Consider the following 20,645-nt stretch of genomic DNA (forward strand, 5'->3'; position numbering starts at 1 on the left):
CTGAAAAATTTTAACGAGTGAAATATTGAGAATCGTACAAGATTAGTTCGTGCCATAATAAACCGTCCGCATTGTCACCTCAAAGCGCAAAGGTGGTAGATGGTTGAAGTAAAATAAGCAAATAATTTGAAACGTGATCGTCAGATCGAAGAAATCGCAATGGAGATAAACGATTATTTCTCAAGAACAAAGACTTACAGTCACAGGTAGCGTCGCAACTAAAAAAATTCTTAAATATTTTCTAAGCAGTGCAATGCATTGTATGCTGAGCTGTTCACAACTATCAAATGTTACTCAACAGTGTGCCATACTGTACAGACTGCACTTACAGAACATCTGAACTGAGTAACAACACCGAACTGGGAAAAAACTCTTAAATATTACTATATAGGGCGCTACACTGTACTATTCAGTGTATTGTTGTTCGGTACAGTGAAGTACACTGCATAGTAAGATTAAATGTTACTATGCAGTCCTTTGCATTGTGCTCAAGAACACGACACTGAACTGTTGGAACTGCTACATCTTACTGTGCAGTGGGCTGCACTGTACACTGAACTGTTGAAAACTGTTACATGGTACTATGCAGTAGGCTGCACTGTACATTTGACGCCAAAACTATGAGAACTTTTCTCGTATGAAAGTAGTTCTACTTTATGGATTCTTATTTTAGCGTTAACGAATATAAAAAATAAAATCACTACGAGGTGAGTAACATGTGATTAGCCTGCAGAAAGTCAGGTATAAGTTTAAGATACATTTCGGCTCCTACTGAATTTGGATATAACGACGCTCCAATTACAACTAAATAGCGCTCCACGGTTTTTGAAGTTGTTTTTTCAAGAAGATCGAGATATTGTTGTTCTTATCAGTAAGAGTTTGAAATTCTAGTCGGTTTTTAGTAAAATGATTTATTTAGTCGTTCTCGTTCATATATGTATAGTTGCAATATTCTATCGATTATGTTAAGAAATCATCTTTTCACAATGGTAAAGGAAATAAAAGTTCACAAAAAACGGGAAACACTACAAGTGAAAGGGATAAGAAGTATGATGATTACATGTAATAATATCCGACTAAGAGTTAAAGGACTGGAACTGTTTTCTTCAGATAATTTCAATTCTATTCTTAGATTTCAACTTGAATTTCGTTTCAAAATCAGTTGCGTTTAATCCCAATGATATATCAATTTCTTTGACGTAAAGTAGCTAACGAATACATTGTTACTGGTGTTATTGTTGTTGTAGTCCTGTTTTTGTTGTTTCTCCCTAGCCCAGCTTGGGAATACCCTTACCTAGGAAGATAAATGCCCAATACCCATGTTGGTTGAAGACTGCGTTCGTTTGTTGGTATAACTAAGGGAATAGTTGGTGTTTATCATTTAAAAAGGGACGCTTCGATTACTATCAGCCTGTAAAATAAGCCCTAAAATACAGGCTTTCTACGTCTATCTTTTCTTAATACTTTATTGCTTAATGTATCTTAAAGGAAACAAGCTCGTTAGATAAGACTCTCTGTGGCCCTGTTTCTCTGCACTTGCTAAATACTATCTAAAGTATAGTACGTAGCAAATAAAGACCATAAGGAAATGTAAAGAGTGAATGAATCAAGCATCAGGCGAAAAACAAGCAATTGTGAATGAAGCAGTACGTTATTATTAAGTGTTGCAGTCATACAGGAAAAAGAACTCATGAACTATATGTGTTCATCTGAAACTGGGTGTGTTGGAACCTAGGCTAAAGCCTGAAACTAAGCCCGCATTGGAACTGACTTACACGCGAGAATTTAAAACTGAACTAGGAGTACACTGCATACAAAACTAAGCTCACATTCTAACTGAGCAATATTCACATTTAAAACTGAACTAGGCATGGACTGATGAAGCTCATATGATATTAAAACTGGGTTATGCACACAAAAAACTAAGTTTGCATTGTAATTGAGTTGTAAGCTCATTTAAAACTTAACTTAATACACCCTAGAAACAAAATAAACTCACATTGTAATATATGATTTATGCAAGCAGTTAAAACTGAACTTGGTTGACACAGTAAACAAAACTAAGCCCACGTTGTAGCTAAGTTTTACACGCATTTAAAATTCAAATCAAGGGTATATTAGAAACAACACTAAGTTTACATTATAACAGAGTAATGCCTACCTTTGAAACTGAACAAGGCGTATACCAGAATGACTTAGATCCCGACGTATCTTAGTAATATGTGCAATTAACACTGAACTTAGCGCACATTGGAAGTAAAACTAAGCTTGCATTGTTAGAGAGTTATGTGTGTATTTTAAACTGGACTAGGCGCATACTGGATACAAAAACTAGCTCACACTGTAACAGAGTTATGCACGCATTAAAAACTGATCACAATAGAGAGAAAAGTAAACTCATATTGTGACAAAGCTATGCGTACCGCTTAAAACTCAACTAAACTAAGCATAAACTAGACAGAATACCAAGCTCACATTGTAAGTGAGGTACGAGTCCATCTAAAGCTATATCACACATAGACTGGAAATAGGCTAAAGTCACAATGTGAGTTATTTTCGCGCATATAGAACGGAACAAGGCTTTTACAGAAATGCAACTAAACTTGTATGAATAGAGTCGTACGGGCATTTAAAACTGAACTAAGTTTAAACATGAATGAAAACTAAGATTACATTGTAACAAAGCTTTGCTCGATTTAAAACTCAATTAGTTGATATAAGTTAACGTTCGGCCTACACTAGAAAAAAGAATAAGGTTCACATTCCAACAGAGTTATAAATGCAGTAAAAGCAAAACAAGGGTAACACTGGAAAAAATTTTGTCCCTTTCAGATTTGAATAAGGATTGATTGCTGATGCCTGTTATGCTATCTAAAGTAACACTTGAAGGAAATTTTTCACACCACAATAAGCGCTCGTAATCGTTCAAACTACCTATGTGAAGTGCAGCGTTTATAAGATTAAGATGCCATCATGATTTAAAGTGCACCTACACCCAAAAAATTTTTTTCGCTTAACGAAGTAAGCTTATTTTTTTGAGTATTTCTGCGCAAATTTTTTTTTATTTGCTCAAATCTTCAATTTTCTATGCCCAGTCAAAATACGGAAAATCGGCCGCCATCTTGCCCCACGACCGAGTTTAAAGAAGAATGGCTCTAGTGGGTAATGTGACGTCAAAACGAGAACACGAAAGTCTGCATTTCACACATTTTCACTTGTTTGGGAAGGTTGTAGTCGATAATTGTCCGAAAATATGCCGACTAAGTGTGTTGTAGAAGGATGTAGCAACGTGCGAAATTTGCAAGAGGGTATCGCGCTTCATACATTCTTCATACAACACACCTAGTCGGCATATTTCGGACAATATCGACGACAATCTTCCCAAACAAGTGAAAATGTGTGAGATGCAGACTTTCGTGTTCTCGATTTGACGTCACATTACCCGCTAGAGCCATTCTTCTTTAAACTCGGTCGTGGGGCAAGATGGCGGCCGAGTTTCCGTATTTTGACTGGGCATAGAAAATTAAAGATTTGAGCAAATTAAAAAATTTTTGCACAGAAATACTCCAAAAAATAAGCTTATTTCGTTAAGCGAAAAAAAAAATTTTGGGTTTAGGTGCACTTTAACTAATATAAACATAACAAAATCCTTTCCACAACACTTTTAATTGCTTAATATTTCAGCCATTTGGAAACGAAACTATTTCTTACAAAAATGCGCGTGTACGCTTTTTTAAATTGAAAAATACAGAGGGATAGATTGTTCTCAAGCAATACCCAAATAGTTCCTTAAAACTTAATCTTTTACCAAAGAAAATGTTTCTCTGGAGCAAAAGAAGTAGAAATGGGTATTTGCTACATAAAGTGGGTACTTGCTACGTTAAATGGTTATTTGCTACGGAGTGGTTTTTGTGCAATAAAATCTTTTAATTGTGACATATAATTGAAAAACAGGTTTAACATGTTTTCTTTCACAAGCGCAGAACTTTCCTTCCATAAAAACGAATTTAAAGTAAAATATAATGATTTTATAAAGAAAAAAGATAATTGACCTTCTCATAAAATCTGACTTGTTAAGTCAAAATGATACTATATGTGGGAACGCAGTTTTGTTCTAAAATTAAGATGGTGTAGAAAGTAAAATATTCCGGATCCCAAAGGGGTTTTACGGCAATAAAAAAGAACTTGAAGACCTTTAAAGACGTCCGTCAAAATTTTTTATTTTCGTGATTTTTTCGATATGTGTACCAAAGATTGAGTATTTGCTACATTGGTCGTGTTTAGATTGATATACTGACTAAAATTTCGTATTGGTCGGTAACTTTGAATAGAAGTATTCTAAGTGAAAAATAGACTGATACATTCCACTGTAAAAACGGGAAAATTTTGGAAAATTTTATATCAAAAAAAGAAGAGGAGAAAAGGTAGCAGATACTCAGCCTTGAATCTGGAGAGAGAGAGAGAGAGAGCGTTTTCCTCATAGAAGCTCAGTCTAAAGCCTAGCGAGATGAAATAATAATCATTGAGCTTACTTTTCAAGCAGTTTCTGCTCACCACAGGCATAGAAAATGATCGGGTAACAGTGTGGAGAATTGGAATGTTAATCTAGAGGTTAAAATTGAACTCGACAGGCCGCGCTTTAAGGCAAGATTCTTGTGTCTATTTATCCATATTTACACTATGGGTATGGAAATTTAGAATTCTAAAATATGGATTTTTAATGGCTCAATATCCCGTGTGTTGACTTTTGATGTCAACGTGACAGAAAGGAAGTTAATCTGCACTTTTGTCAACAAGCGATTCGAATGTCAGTATTACATTTCGCGATCGTACGTGTCTCGGCTGGTTTTCAAAACATGTTGGAGCGTTACAAGTCGGTTCAATCCTAACAGCGTTTTATTATGTTTCAAAAACAAGATCGCCCTTCTGTTGGTGATGTGCCCAGCTGTTTATCCAAGTTTGCTTTTCCAGTATCGTTCGTATGTTTATTGATCTGTACTACCGCCTTGGTTCGTGTTGAGATCATAAACCAGCGAGTTCATAATGTTGAAGATGTTATGGCGGAAGTGGGGCGAATACATGAATCCATGAGGGATTCTACCGAAGCAGCAGGTACTCAACCTTCTGAAAGCACTGGTTTTGTCGGGAACTTTGCTGGCAATATTGCTCAGGAGAGTAGAGATATGACCGAAGGTAGTATGCTTTCTCTCGTCAACTTATAACTTAGTAAAGGACCCTCGCTTCGACAACGATACGAAATACAATTTTCCTGGCCAACTCTTTTCGATCCCCTGAATTTTGCCGAGGCTTACTTTGGTGAAGAAATTGGGAGTCACAATGGTACTTAAAGTGGCTAATGAATTTGTCTATTTTAGTAACTACATAAACTCATTTCTGAGGGGTCGATAGCGAAAAAGTAATAGCGGTCACCGTTGTAAAAGCTCAAGAGAGCAATCATATGAGTAACATTATGCAATTGATCATTCAAAGATATCCCTTTTTCCCTAACTTGGATTAATATATTTGATGTATTGTTGGCCAGATAAACCCTTCAGGAATATGAAGGGTCCATCCTTGAATGACTAAAACAACAGTGCGACGTCTGCTGTTTATCATAATAACAGCACAAAAAGGTCTTGGATAGCTAAACGTTTTGAAACGTGAGGAATGGGTGTGGGGGGAGGGGTGGAGGGTGGAAAAACGTGAAGTACTCTTGCGTGCCACAAGGAAAGGTTGAGCTTAATTTAGGTTCTCGTTTAAACGAGGCGATCGTACACGTAAAAGCGAGCAAAAGAAAATCAGTGTTTGCTCGAGAATATGGCAGCCTCCTTTCATTATTTTCCTGCACAAATTTTCAGCGACGGAAAGCTTAGTAAGAACCTGGTAACCGTCATTTAGACGAATCTGGTTTGGAGCCAAAGGTTGTATAAATAAACCACTGTTGAGATTATTGTCTGGTAAGGAGATTTAAAAGTGTTACCGCTTTAATTTTCAAACACTTTTTGAAAAAAAAAAACTATTTCCAGTTAACGCCAGAAGCCGTCGCCATTTCAAGTTACCTGAGAAAGGAGCCAACCCTGGTAAAGTTACGATAGAGGTGGTTAGAAGTGAGATAAACAAGACCATGAATTCATGGTCACCACGATCATTTTGTTCGCCCAAAAAACAAGTTTGCGTACAGGGGCCACCAGGATTGCAAGGACCAAAAGGATCACGGGGAAGGAGAGGTCCGCGTGGATCTAGAGGGAGGAAAGGGTCACGCGGTTTTAGAGGAGAACCAGGGCCTTCCGGAAAGCAAGGAAATATCGGACCACCAGGTCAAAAGGGTGCACAGGGTATCACAGGGGTTCCGGGTCCCAGGGGCCCACCCGGAGCTAAGGGAGAACCTGGGGAACCTATCTCTCTCCCTGTAGTTGTTGTTTCTCCAATGAAGCAAACACTCAGAGAAAATCAAAGTGCAGTGTTCCAATGTTCGGTAAGTGGAAATCCTCAACCGACTATGACGTGGGTGGGGACAAATGGCACTCATCTCCAAAGTAATTCTCACCTTGGCGCTCGGGGTGGGAGATTAGAATTCCATCATGTGACTCTTAGCGACGCTGGAAATTACACTTGCGTTGGAAGAAATGTTCTTGGTTCAGAGAGTCAGTCTGCGAAGCTAATTGTTGAAGGTAGGAATGGGCATGCAGAAGAAACTGGGTGTGAATTTATTTCATCCTCTGTTTTTTACTATTCTTTAATATCAGTTATTTAAATCAACTCCATTTAGCCAAACCACATGTTCAACTTGCCTCAGGTCCCACTCATGCAAGGGTGGGACAAAATATTACGCTACCTAAATGTCACGTGACCGGCTTTCCAAAACCAGTCGTGTTGTGGAAGAGATTGACCGGTGCCTTGGCTCAAAAGAGGGCAGATTACAATCAGCAGGACTTGACACTGGTTGATGTGGAAAAAAAGGACACTGGAGCGTACGAATGCAGAGCCAGAAACCATCTTGGAGAAGGTTCCGCAGTTACGACCTTGTTTGTTTGGTCGGCACCAAAATTTGTCTCAAAGCCACCCGACATGCTCACCAATGGGGTTGGTGGGTCAGTGTCTCTGAACTGTTCTGCCACAGGGGAGACTGTTCCTCTCGTCTCTTGGAAGCGAGCAAGGGGGGCCTGGGACGAAAAGAGAATGAAAGTAGACAAAGGAACCCTAACTATTTCGGTTCTGAGAGAATCAGACTCAGGAATTTATGTGTGTGAAGCCAGAAGTCCGCAATTTACAATCGAGGCAAGAACATCGCTGAAGGTGAAAGGTTGGTTGAACAGTGTGATTGTTTGTTTTTTGTTTGCATCCACGTTCGATACAAACTTTCTGGCCGTATCACACGATTATGATCACTTCTCCGTCTGTAAAGGTCGGAACTTAATAAACATTTTATTTTCGGTTATGCACTGAATTTTGGCCAAAACAATGAAATTTTTCTAACTGCCTCTTAAACGAAGCCTTCTTAACTAAGTAACGACTAAGAACTCAGTAACTGGAATAACTTTTCCCACAGGAGTCTGATTAACGTATTTGTTAAAACACTGTATCCTTTTTACCCTAATTACCGAGATCTCAGCGTTACGACCTCGAGCCGAATAGTTTCCCGTCCGGCCCTCCCATTACGTCAGTAAGTACATATTACGTCATTTTCTTATAGCTCTCCTTTCGTTTACGCCTGATGGCCGCAAAGGGAGACTCGGTATCATTCAGAAATTCACCATTACAAGAACAGCTAAATATCTCATCAAAGCCTTTGGTGCTCGGGGAGGGACACATTCTTACAATTATGGATACAGACCAGGAACTTATTACGGCGGTTATGGTGCAGCGATAGAGGGGACATTTCGACTGACCAAAGGTACTGTTCTAATTATTATTGTGGGGCAGAGAGGAGGAGATTCAGTGGAGGTGAAAGGTGGCCAAAGCACGACCATGACAGCAGCTGAGCTCGGACTGTCTGTCGAAGACAACGCTGGCACTGGGGGAGGGGGAGGAAGTTTTGTTTATACCACAAATGATTTGCTGTTTTTAGCTGCTGGAGGAGGAGGGGGCGCGTCTGGTGGATATCACGGTGTGGATGGTCAGGCAGGAACAAGTGGAACCAGTAGTGAGGGGAACAATCCATCACATGCAAAGAAGGGTGGTACCAAGGGTCAGCCAGGAGAATGTAACAATGATGGCGCTAGTTACCATGGGGGAGTGGGTGCGGGCTGGAATGGCCAAAGTTGTTCCAGAAAAGGACCTGAGCACGGAGAGGGAGGTGGGTCGCGTGCTCAAGGCTGGATAGGAGGTCAAGCAGGAGCTATGAACAGTGGAAGCAACGGCGGACCAGCACCAGGAGCAGTAGGAGGGTTTGGTGGTGGTGGAGGAGGAGCAGAGGATAACGGCGCATCGGGTGGAGGTGGAGGGTACTCTGGAGGAGGCAGCGGTATCAAAGATAAACAAGCCGGAGGGGGAGGTGGTTCGTATTGCGCCGGGAAAAATTGCCATGGTGTATCTGGAGGCAACGTGGAAGAAGACGGCTTGGTGCAAATTATAGAACAATGAAAGAGCTTCCTTCAATTGTTCTTCATGAAAGCAAGGATTGAGCGATATTACTTACGGATTAGATAACGTTATTTTAAAGCGATTGGGTCTCTTTCATAACTTCTTCGCGAAGAAGTTTTAACATAAACAGATAAAAGCAAATCAAGATATGTATGCCCTTTTTTTTTGTTGTTGATTAGTCTATTACTTCTAAAAGCGATTATAACATAACCAAAGTAAAGCGCGCGCTCTGATTGGTCAATTTAGCGTCCCCCATTTGCCCATGGGTGTACGCTGCTGACGTGAGCAAATGCAAAGACTATTTTTCCGCGCGCGCTTGTATTTTTCTGGTTACGTAAGATTTGTTAAATAAAAGGGAACTCTTTGGCTACAATGTGTTAATGTTATGTTATAAAACAAATGGTAAACACCACAGCGTACACTATAGAGTTATGGATGCACTTGGGAGGTTTGCTAAGCACGAAAGAAGCTAGAGTCGCTCTCGGCTATCGCCTCGAGCGACTCTTACGCTTCTTTCGTGCTTAGCAACCTCCCGCGTGCATCCATAACTCAATAGTGTACGCTGTGGCGTTTACCATTTGTTAATTAAGATATAATCCTTTATTCTCCTATTTCAAGGTATGAAGGTATGGATATCACAAGGGGAAAGCCTACTTCTCCCTCTCCCCCTCCCCCGTGCGTACCAGCGCGCGGGCCCGATAATAGCTCAAATCCATCTGCCGAATGTAATCTAGACACACGTAAATTGACTCTACTTATAGCAGCCACAAGGGAAATTATGAATCACAATTTGGGCAAGTTGTAGGAGAGCCTCAATGGGGTGATGGCTTTCAGGTACGGCTAATGGTTAAATACGGATACCGGTTAATTTCTTTTCATTAGTATTAAAAGAAAACATATATCTATATATATATATATATATATATATATATATATATATATATAACTAACTGCAGACAGTACTTTTTTGTTTTTTTTAAAAATATAAAAGCCTGGAGACCAGGCAGTTTTATTTCGTCAATGATATCTATTTACAATTCTAATTGATTAAAGTATTCGAATTAAATTATGAGTTACTTAGGTAATTACAGGTCTCAATTAACTAATGATATTTTCTCTTACAGGCGGCACGAACAGCGCACGGGCTATAACAGCCCGGAGTAAGCGCCCACCTGTAAGAGGTAACAAAGTTCTATTTAAAAGTTTTCTATTTACTATTTACAAAGAGATATTTCAGACCATGTGGGGCGCAAACAGCGCGCGGGCCTGTAGCCCGGAGTAAGCACCCCTCATGGGCGAGGTTTAACAAGTTTTATTATATACAAAGGTTCAGGGGGGAGCAAGAGAGGGAAAGAAGACAGGTTTACCAGCATCGGCCGAACAAAATGCGTTTTTAAAAGACCAAAAATTCCTTAAGGTATCAGTGTCGCTGCTAAGAATTCTGAGTTGGACATCTTTTTTAATTAAGTCGATAATCGCGTTGGAGCTCAAAAGAGAACCTTCGAAGGTAGCTTTATTTCTGGCAAGCCAACACCAATATATGATGGTTGCCTTGAGAAAGTTAGATAAGGATATACTGGTGGTAGATTGGTCTAGGGAAAAGGGGTAATAGATAGAGGTAGGGGAGACAGAGAAGGGGCAGTCGAGTAGAACACGAAAAAGGGGAGAGAAATAGTCCCAGACTTTCACAACTCTGGGACATCCCAAGAAACAGTGTTCAATAGTTTCTGTTTTACCGCAGATCGCGCATTTATCATTATTGATGTATCCCCAAGACTTTAGGAGATATCTTACGCAGATCATTCTATGGATCAATAGCCAAATTAGATCGTTCTTCTTGTTCTCAATTAGCTTTAGGCGAGACTTGCGCCACACCCAGGCCCAACGATTGATGGGGCGGTCCATAGCAGACGCCCAAAAACCGGAGCACCGGGGTGCAACGCAGACGGGGTCAAGCAACAAAAGATATAAATTCTTACTGGTGAGTAAATCAGGTAAGGCACCAGTTTTCTGATGCAAGGTACGGAAATTATCTAAACAAAGCCGGTAGTAATTGGAAGGAAGGAAGGAAGAGGGGCCAGAATTTGTGGGAAAAGAAAAACGGGGATCTAGAATAGTTAGCTTATGTCCTAAAAAATATCGAGCTAGGTAATGCCATTTGGATGTGCCAAAGTCATCTCTTAAACTGGAAAAAACAGAAAGGCGCAGGCTAGCGCACTTAGCTTTAAAATTAACGACGTTGAGGCCCCCAGAGGATGGGGGCGCACAACAGCGATCGCGACTTACATTTTCCATTTTTCCTTTCCAGATAAAAGGCCAAATGATCGACTTAAAGCTATCGTGCACCCAACGGGGTGGGGGGATGACTTTAGCAACGTGCCATAAACGGCTTGCGCCTAAAGTGTTTACAATTAAGGTTCTACCGATAAAAGACAGGTCTCTTTGTTTCCAAAGATTTAGAACCGAACTTAGTTTGTCTAATTTGGCCCGCCAATTGTCGTCGTCGACATTGACGAGGCCGTTTGAGAAGTAAACACCAAGCACTCTCATTTTAGTGACCCATTTGAGGCCATAGGGAGATTCAATTCTAGTTCGCCATTTTCCTAACCACATTGCTTCGGATTTGGACGTGTTCAGTTTAGCGCCAGATCCTTGTTCAAATTTTGATACGACTCGGAGAAGTGAAGAAAGAGATCTTTCGGATTTTAAGATGCAAGTAGCATCGTCAGCGTACTGGGATATTTTATATTGAAGGCCCCCTGCTCCGGGGAGCAGGAAACCTTCAATATCTTTACAATTACGGATTTGCGTTGATAATACTTCTGAAACTAGCACATAAAGGAGAGGAGATAATGGGCATCCTTGTCTCACCCCTCTTCTTAAGTGGACAGGGGGGGACAGGGAGCCATTAACAATGATTCTAGAGAAGGCTTTAGAATAAAATAGTTCGACCCACCCACAAAAGGAGGGGCCGAAACCAAATTTACGCAATACTCTCATCATGAATTCGTGGTCAACTCGGTCAAAAGCTTTTTCTTGATCTAAGGAAATGAGAATACCTGGTTCATTAGTTTTGTCAATCATGTCAAGGGCATCACGAAGTAAGGCCAAATTTGAGAAGATAGTGCGGCCGACCACGCCGCACGTTTGGTCTGAATGCACGATGGAGTTCATGACTTTTTTCAATCGTTCAGTGATGATTTTAGATGCTAACTTGTAGTCAGTGTTTAACAAGGAAATTGGGCGCCAATTTTTTGCGAGGCGTCGATCATCTTTTTTGTGGATGAGTCGTAGGAGGCCCTCGTACTGGCTATCCGCGAGGGAGCCAGCAAGAAAGGCCTCGTTTAAAACAGAAAGGAGAGATTCGCTCAAATCGTTCCAAAAACACGAGTAAAATTCTGTTGGGAGACCATCAGAACCGGGTGACTTGCCGGTGTGAAGGCCTTCCAATGCAGTAAGTAATTCTTTATTAGAAAAAGGGCCTTCACATAGATTGCGCTCATAATCAGTCAGTGAAAATTCGAGGTCGTCAATTATTTCAGTTTGAATTCGCATATCAAGAGGATCTTTGGTGAATAAATTCTTGTAGAAATTGGTTAAAATTCTTTCAAGATCATTTTGAGAATTTCTGAGAACACCGTTCTCGTCAAAAAAAGATTTAAAACTATTCATGTCAGCTCGTTTTTTCTCCAGACGGAAGAAATAGCGTGTTGGTTTCTCGCCTTCTTCGAACCATTGTGCTCGGGAGCGGACTTTAGCTCCTTCGGCTTCTTTCGAGATTAGAGAGGACAATTGGCTTTCCAAATCGCTAATTACACCTGGGTTATTTAAGCGATTAGAATGTAAAGCGTTTTTAGCATGGGTTAATTGCTTAGTAATTAGGATTCTTTTGGCATTTGCTATTCTCTGTTTACGGATACAGTATGAAATACTTGTTTTGCGGATTTCAATTTTTAGAGCATCCCACTATTCGCGAAGGGAGGCGAATTCGGGAATTTTAAGCTTAAAGTTATTAATCGATTTTGACATAATGTTTTTAAATTCTACATCTGAGAGTAAAGAGCTGTTGAACTTCCAAATTCCAGGACCGTGATTAGAAGGGTTAGTCGTTAGTTCAATTTTTACAAAGTCATGATCGGATAGGTCGTATACGCATGGAAGAATATTACATTTCGTTACTAGGGTTAAGCCTTTAGCGACGAGAAAGCGGTCAATTCTAGATGCCTGGGTATGGTCTTTGTTAGACCAGGTGAAAGTTACTTTGCGCGGGTTGTTTTTGCGCCAAATGTCTGTAAGTGAGAAGTCAGCACAAAGGGATCGGAGAAGTTTTTGATCAGACAATAGGATGGCGGAACAATTTAATTTATCTAGGACATTGTCTACACAATTAAAGTCTCCCCCGATCACTAGATCCCCTTGGGGGAGAAAGTAATTGTGCAGACAAGAGAAAAAACTTTTACGATCCGAAATAGTATTGGGAGAGTAAATGTTTACTAAATTTAGTTTAGAATTATAGTAGTCAATGAGTAAGCTCAATATTCTTCCTTCGGAATCGGTCAAAAAACGGATAATTTTGCCTGGGAAGTTTAGAGAAAAGAGGATGGCAACACCGGCAGACCTGCCAGTCCCGAAGGACCACAGACATTTGCCGCGCCAGAGTATTTCGAATTCCTCCGCTTGTTTTTTGCATGAGACATGTGTTTCTTGTAAAAGGATTATGTCACAGTTTGAATAATTTAATTCTTGAATAATTTTTCGACTTTTACTGGAGGACCCGAGTCCTCGCACATTTAGAGAAATTATTTTAAGCTTACTCATTGAATATAAATAAAAAATTAATATCTGTACCGCCTTCTCCTAGGTTTAGCTCTCTCCCATCCATCATCATCAGTTTCGGAGCCAGAGTAGTCACGGCGGGAAGATCTATCGCGGTCATCGCGGCCGCGATAATAATCTCGATCGTTTCTATCTCTCTCTCTTCTGTCGTCTCTCCGGTCATCTCTTCGTTCTTCTCGATCGTCCCTCCCTCGCTCGTCTCTTCGTTCTCTTGGTCGTTCTCTTCTACCTTCGTCGCGTTGTTGTTCTCGTTGTTTCTCTTGATCTTGTTGTTTCTGTTGTTCTTGCTGTTTCTGCTTTTCTAGTAATTTCTGTTGTTCTTCTTGTTGTCGCTGTTGTTCTCTCTGTTGTTGTAGTTTTTTCTGCCTTTCTTCTCTTTCCTTGGCGCGCTGGGCTCGCTCTTGTTTCTTTTCCTCTTCAGTTTTAGGTGGCGTTGGCTCACTATCGACGTTCGCGCTGAAGAGCAGGAAGGGGCATTGAGGCATGGAATGGTTGTCCGCTAAACAAACGGAACATCTTGGCGAGTCTTTACATTCTTGAGCTCGATGCCCAGGGCATTCACAATTAAAACAACGGACTGCAGAGCAGTCTTTGGCCATGGGGTCAGTAGCTCCACAATTCCAGCAAGCTTTTGGCTGATTTGGGTACCATATTTTAATAGGTTCACCAGCTATGTTGATGTTGGCAGGGATAGTTCGATGTAGCGCCATTCGAGCCGTTCTTACTCCATTCTCGATATGTTGTGCAATTTTGTCGCGCCGAAATGAAAGGACACGACCGTAGTGGCTGAGTCGGCCAATCACGGCAGTGTCGGGTAGTTCAGCGGGGGCTTCATGGATCTTGACGAGGACCAAACGATTTTCGCAGTCGCCCAAGAACACTTTGAGACCGGCAATCACGACAAAAGGTGTTTCAAGAGCGGCTTCTTTAGCTGCACGGCTCTTAAAAGTCACGATCCAAGATCTATTGGACGCCTTTCTCTGGATTCCGGTGATAGCGTCAATATCGATTTCTGCCGCGTCAAAAGCTTCGAGAATTATTTGCGATGTGACGATTGTATCAACGCTAAAATAAATAGAGCGATCCTTCGTGATTTTACTTTGACTAGGAGCATTCAAAAAAGGCACGGCCTTAAATTTCACACCCTTATTTTCCAGATTTTTCAGTACCTCAGGGATTTCGATTTCCACGTCTGCGTCCTGGATTCGCTGTCGAGTTATCGGTAGTAAACTGGCTGATATTTTCACTTTCCTGGCTGTCCATGTTGACAATTGCTGCATAAGCAAGAAAAATAAACTTTTCATAAGCCTTTTAACCTTACCCAAGAGGCCGAGAAGCTTATAACTTTTTTTTTTTTTTTTTTAATATAAAAGCCTGGAGACCAGGCGGTTTTATTTCGTCAATGATATCTATTTACAATTCTAATTGATTAAAGTATTCGAATTAAATTATGAGTTACTTAAGTATTTACAGGTCTCCATTAACTAATGACATTTTCTCTTACAGGCGGCACGAACAGCGCACGGGCTATAACAGCCCGGAGTAAGCGCCCACCTGTAAGAGCTAACAAAGTTCTATTTACAAGTTTTCTATTTATAAAGTTCTATTTACTATTTACAAAGAATTTTGTCCCGACCATGTGGGGCGCAAACAGCGCGCGGGCCTGTAGCCCGGAGTAAGGACCCCTCATGGGCGAGGTTTAACAAGTTTTATTATATACAAAGGTTCAGGGGGGAGCAAGAGAGGGAAAGAAGACAGGTTTACCAGCATCGGCCGAACAAAATGCGTTTTTAAAAGACCAAAAATTCCTTAAGGTATCAGTGTCGCTGCTAAGAATTCTGAGTTGGACATCTTTTTTAATTAAGTCGATAATCGCGTTGGAGCTCAAAAGAGAACCTTCGAAGGTAGCTTTATTTCTGGCAAGCTAACACCAATATATGATGGTTGCCTTGAGAAAGTTAGATAAGGATATACTGATGGTAGATTGGTCTAGGGAAAAGGGGTAATAGATAGAGGTAGGGGAGATAGAGAAGGGGGAGTCGAGTAGAACACGAAAAAGGGGAGAGAAATAGTCCCAGACTTTCACAACTCTGGGACATCCCAAGAAACAGTGTTCAATAGTTTCTGTTTTACCGCAGATCGCGCATTTGTCATTATTGATGTATCCCCAAGACTTTAGGAGATATCTTACGCGGATCATTCTATGGATCAATAGCCAAATTAGATCGTTCTTCTTGTTCTCAATTAGCTTTAGGCGAGACTTGCGCCACACCCAGGCCCAACGATTGATGGGGCGGTCCATAGCAGACGCCCAAAAACCGGAGCACCGGGGTGCAACGCAGACGGGGTCAAGCAACAAAAGATATAAATTCTTACTGGTGAGTAAATCAGGTAAGGCACCAGTTTTCTGATGCAAGGTACGGAAATTATCTAAACAAAGCCGGTAGTAATTGGAAGGAAGGAAGGAAGAGGGGCCAGAATTTGTGGGAAAAGAAAAACGGGGATCTAGAATAGTTAGCTTATGTCCTAAAAAATATCGAGCTAGGTAATGCCATTTGGATGTGCCAAAGTCATCTCTTAAACTGGAAAAAACAGAAAGGCGCAGGCTAGCGCACTTAGCTTTGAAATTAACGACGTTGAGGCCCCCAGAGGATGGGGGCGCACAACAGCGATCGCGACTTACATTTTCCATTTTTCCTTTCCAGATAAAAGGCCAAATGATCGACTTAAAGCTATCGTGCACCCAACGGGGTGGGGGGATGACTTTAGCAACGTGCCATAAACGGCTTGCGCCTAAAGTGTTTACAATTAAGGTTCTACCGATAAAAGACAGGTCTCTCTGTTTCCAAAGATTTAGAACCGAACTTAGTTTGTCTAATTTGGCCCGCCAATTGTCGTCGTCGACATTGACGAGGCCGTTTGAGAAGTAAACACCAAGCACTCTCATTTTAGTGACCCATTTGAGGCCATAGGGAGATTCAATTCTAGTTCGCCATTTTCCTAACCACATTGCTTCAGATTTGGACGTGTTCAGTTTAGCGCCAGATCCTTGTTCAAATTTTGATACGACTCGGAGAAGTGAAGAAAGAGATCTTTCGGATTTTAAGATGCAAGTAGCCTCGTCAGCGTACTGGGATATTTTATATTGAAGGCCCCCTGCTCCGGGGAGCAGGAAACCTTCAATATCTTTACAATTACGGATTTGCGTTGATAATACTTCTGAAACTAGCACATAAAGGAGAGGAGATAATGGGCATCCTTGTCTCACCCCTCTTCTTAAGTGGACAGGGGGGGACAGGGAGCCATTAACAATGATTCTAGAGAAGGCTTTAGAATAAAATAGTTCGACCCACCCACAAAAGGAGGGGCCGAAACCAAATTTACGCAATACTCTCATCATGAATTCGTGGTCAACTCGGTCAAAAGCTTTTTCTTGATCTAAGGAAATGAGAATACCTGGTTCATTAGTTTTGTCAATCATGTCAAGGGCATCACGAAGTAAGGCCAAATTTGAGAAGATAGTGCGGCCGACCACGCCGCACGTTTGGTCTGAATGCACGATGGAGTTCATGACTTTTTTCAATCGTTCAGTGATGATTTTAGATGCTAACTTGTAGTCAGTGTTTAACAAGGAAATTGGGCGCCAATTTTTTGCGAGGCGTCGATCATCTTTTTTGTGGATGAGTCGTAGGAGGCCCTCGTACTGGCTATCCGCGAGGGAGCCAGCAAGAAAGGCCTCGTTCAAAACAGAAAGGAGAGATTCGCTCAAATCGTTCCAAAAACACGAGTAAAATTCTGTTGGGAGACCATCAGAACCGGGTGACTTGCCGGTCTGAAGGCCTTCCAATGAAGTAAGTAATTCTTTATTAGAAAAAGGCCTTCACATAGATTGCGCTCATAATCAGTCAGTGAAAATTCGAGGTCGTCGATTATTTCAGTTTGAATTCGCATATCAAGAGGATCTTTGGTGAATAAATTCTTGTAGAAATTGGTTAAAATTCTTTCAAGATCATTTTGAGAATTTCTGAGAACACCGTTCTCGTCAAAAAAAGATTCAAAACTATTCATGTCAGCTCGTTTTTTCTCCAGACGGAAGAAATAGCGTGTTGGTTTCTCGCCTTCTTCGAACCATTGTGCTCGGGAGCGGACTTTAGCTCCTTCGGCTTCTTTCGAGATTAGAGAGGACAATTGGCTTTCCAAATCGCTAATTACACCTGGGTTATTTAAGCGATTAGAATGTAAAGCGTTTTTAGCATGGGTTAATTGCTTAGTAATTAGGATTCTTTTGGCATTTGCTGTTCTCTGTTTACGGATACAGTATGAAATACTTGTTTTGCGGATTTCAATTTTTAGAGCATCCCACCACTCGTGAAGGGAGGCGAATTCGGGGATTTTAAGCTTAAAGTTGTTAATCAATTTTGACATAATGTTTTTAAATTCTACATCTGAGAGTAAAGAGCTGTTGAACTTCCAAATTCCAGGACCGTGATTAGAAGGGTTAGTCGTTAGTTCAATTTTTACAAAGTCATGATCGGATAGGTCGTATACGCATGGAAGAATATTACATTCCGTTACTAGGGTTAAGCCTTTACTGTCGAGAAAGCGGTCAATTCTAGATGCCTGGGTATGGTCTTTGTTAGACCAGGTGAAAGTTACTTTGCGCGGGTTGTTTTTGCGCCAAATGTCTGTAAGTGAGAAGTCAGCACAAAGGGATCGGAGAAGTTTTTGATCAGACAATAGGATGGCGGAACAATTTAATTTATCTAGGACATTGTCTACACAATTAAAGTCTCCCCCGATCACTAGATCCCCTTGGGGGAGAAAGTAATTGTGCAGACAAGAGAAAAAACCTTTACGATCCGAAATAGTATTGGGAGAGTAAATGTTTACTAAATTTAGTTTAGAATTATAGTAGTCAATGAGTAAGCTCAATATTCTTCCTTCGGAGTCGGTCAAAAAACGGATAATTCTGCCTGGGAAGTTTAGAGAAAAGAGGATGGCAACACCGGCAGACCTGCCAGTCCCGAAGGACCACAGACATTTGCCGCGCCAGAGTGTTTCGAATTCCTCCGCTTGCTTTTTACATGAGACATGTGTCTCTTGTAAAAAGAATATGTCACACTTTGAATAATTTAATTCTTGAATAATTTTCCTACTTTTTCTAGAAGACCCGAGTCCTCGCACATTTAGAGAAATTATTTTAAGCTTACTCATCGAGTTTGGTTAATAAATAGATAAGCAAATTAATAGATAAATTAATGTCTGTACCGCCTTCTCCTGACTCTTTCCCATCCGTCGTCGCTATCAGTATCTGAATAATCGCGGCGAGAAGATCTGTCTCGGTCGTCGCGCTTGCGATAGCGGTCACGGTCGCCTCTTCTCTCTTCCCGCTCATCTCTTCGATCATTCTTTCGGTCACCTCGCCGTTCGTTCCCTCGCTCATCCCGCCGTTCATCCCCTCGCTCGTCTCGCCGTTCATCTCTTCGCTCATCCCGCCGTTCATCCCTTCGCTCGTCTTTTCTTTCTGAGTCCTTTTGTCGCTCGTCGCGCCCCTCAGGGGGCTGTTTCCTTTCTTCCTTCGTTTGCTTCTTTCGCTCTTCGTCCTGTTTACGTTTGTCTTCCTTTTCGCGTTTTTCCTTCATGCGTTTCAGTCGTTCATCCCGCTCCATTTTCTTCTGTTCCTCCGTTTTCTCTACCTTCGCACCGGCATCAATATTTGCGCTGAAGAGAACGAACGGGCAGCTGTCAATGAGATGTTCGTCTGACAAACAAACTGAACATTTAGCCCCTTCCTCGCAATCTTCGGAACGGTGGCCAGGGCGCTCACAGTTAAAGCAACGAACTGTTGAGCATTCCCTGGCCAAATGGCTCTCATCACCGCAGTTTCTACACGATTTAGGCTGGTTCGGGTACCAGATACGTATCGTCTCACCGGCCACGCGGATAGTATTTGGGATCTTGTGGGCGATATTCATTCTGGCCGTTCGCACTCCGTTTTCGATATGTTGCGCGATTAGATCACGGCGGAAGCTGAGGACACGGCCATAGTGGCTAAGGCGGCCAATTAAGGCCGTATCCGGCAGCTCCGCTGGCGCCTCATATATTTTCACAATTGCAAGACGGTTCTCGCAGTCGCCAAGAAAGGTTTTCAGCCCCTCGATCTCAACGTATGGGGTTTCAAGAGCAGCCTCCTTCGCCGCTCGCGATACAAAAGAGACTACCCAGGACTTGTTCGAACTTTTCTTCTGGATTGTGGCGATTGAATCAATGTCAATGCCAGCGGCATCAAAGCTCTCCAAAATAGTCTGGGAGGTAACCAAGGTATCCACGGAAAAATACACTGACCGGTCTTTGATGATCTTGGTTTCCCCTGAGCCCATAAATGGTAGGCCTCTAAAACGCACACCACTGTTTTCAAGGAGTTTTAAGGCCTCCGGGACATCAAGCTCGGATGCTGTTACCCAGGTTCCGTCGGTGGTACTGGTGAACTGCTCATTAAATTGGCTCTCCTGGCTTTCCATTATCAAAACTGAAAGAAAAAAGAGAATACTGATTTTCATAGGCTAAAAGGCCGAGAAGCTTATAACTGTTTCGGCCTTCTGGGCCTCATCAGTGCAGTGCTAATGCTAGGATGGGGGAGAACCGAGACGGTCACCCCAAACGACCCAACCTTTGTGGTATCGTCTAAGCCATGCCAGAGTGCTCAAACTAGAGTAAACCAGCGAGCATGCGCAATTGCAACGGCAATGACTCATCCTAGATAGAGTGCTCAATTTGGACATGAAAGCAAAGCTTTGTATGCCAAAGAGCTATATCTAACTGCATATATATATGTATATATATATATATATATATATATATATATATATATAGGATAAATGTTTGAAAAGAAAATTTGCCCTGAGCGAGATATATATATTTATTAAAAGTTGGATCATTGGATAATGCAATTCAAGACTTTTCATTGGCTTAGCCATTATGGTATATGAGCCAATAAACCATAAAGTACGATATGTTAAGCGTACGCATAAGCTTAAAATTGAAAGGGAGCTAAAAAATGTAATAAAATTTAATAGTTTAATGTAGCGTTTTTAATAAAACAATTATTCCACTCGTGTTTGTTGGATATGAGATGATTATGGCCAACTTGGCGCTACGCGCCTCGTTGGCAATCTATCATTTCATATCCAGCGCGCGCTCGTAGAATAATTGTTAATTATAAATAT

At 41.3% G+C, this 20,645-nt stretch overlaps 2 protein-coding genes across 2 annotated transcripts in view; both read left to right on the forward strand.

Annotated features, from left to right (window-relative positions):
* The window catches only part of LOC148739348 (uncharacterized), a 158,837-nt gene that overhangs the window by 108,805 nt on the left and 29,387 nt on the right, over positions 1-20,645 (forward strand). The window lies entirely within an intron of this gene.
* On the forward strand, positions 4,850-8,956 carry LOC148739355 (uncharacterized). The gene is made up of 4 exons (XM_088751269.1): positions 4,850-5,193; positions 6,027-6,671; positions 6,770-7,303; positions 7,694-8,956. Exons 1-4 carry the CDS (start codon positions 4,902-4,904, stop codon positions 8,581-8,583), a joined length of 2,361 nt encoding a protein of 786 aa, XP_088607395.1. The 5' UTR covers positions 4,850-4,901; the 3' UTR covers positions 8,584-8,956.

Source organism: Stylophora pistillata, chromosome 2 (genome assembly GCF_964205215.1).
Source record: "Stylophora pistillata chromosome 2, jaStyPist1.2, whole genome shotgun sequence".
Taxonomy (NCBI): Eukaryota; Metazoa; Cnidaria; class Anthozoa; order Scleractinia; family Pocilloporidae; genus Stylophora; species Stylophora pistillata.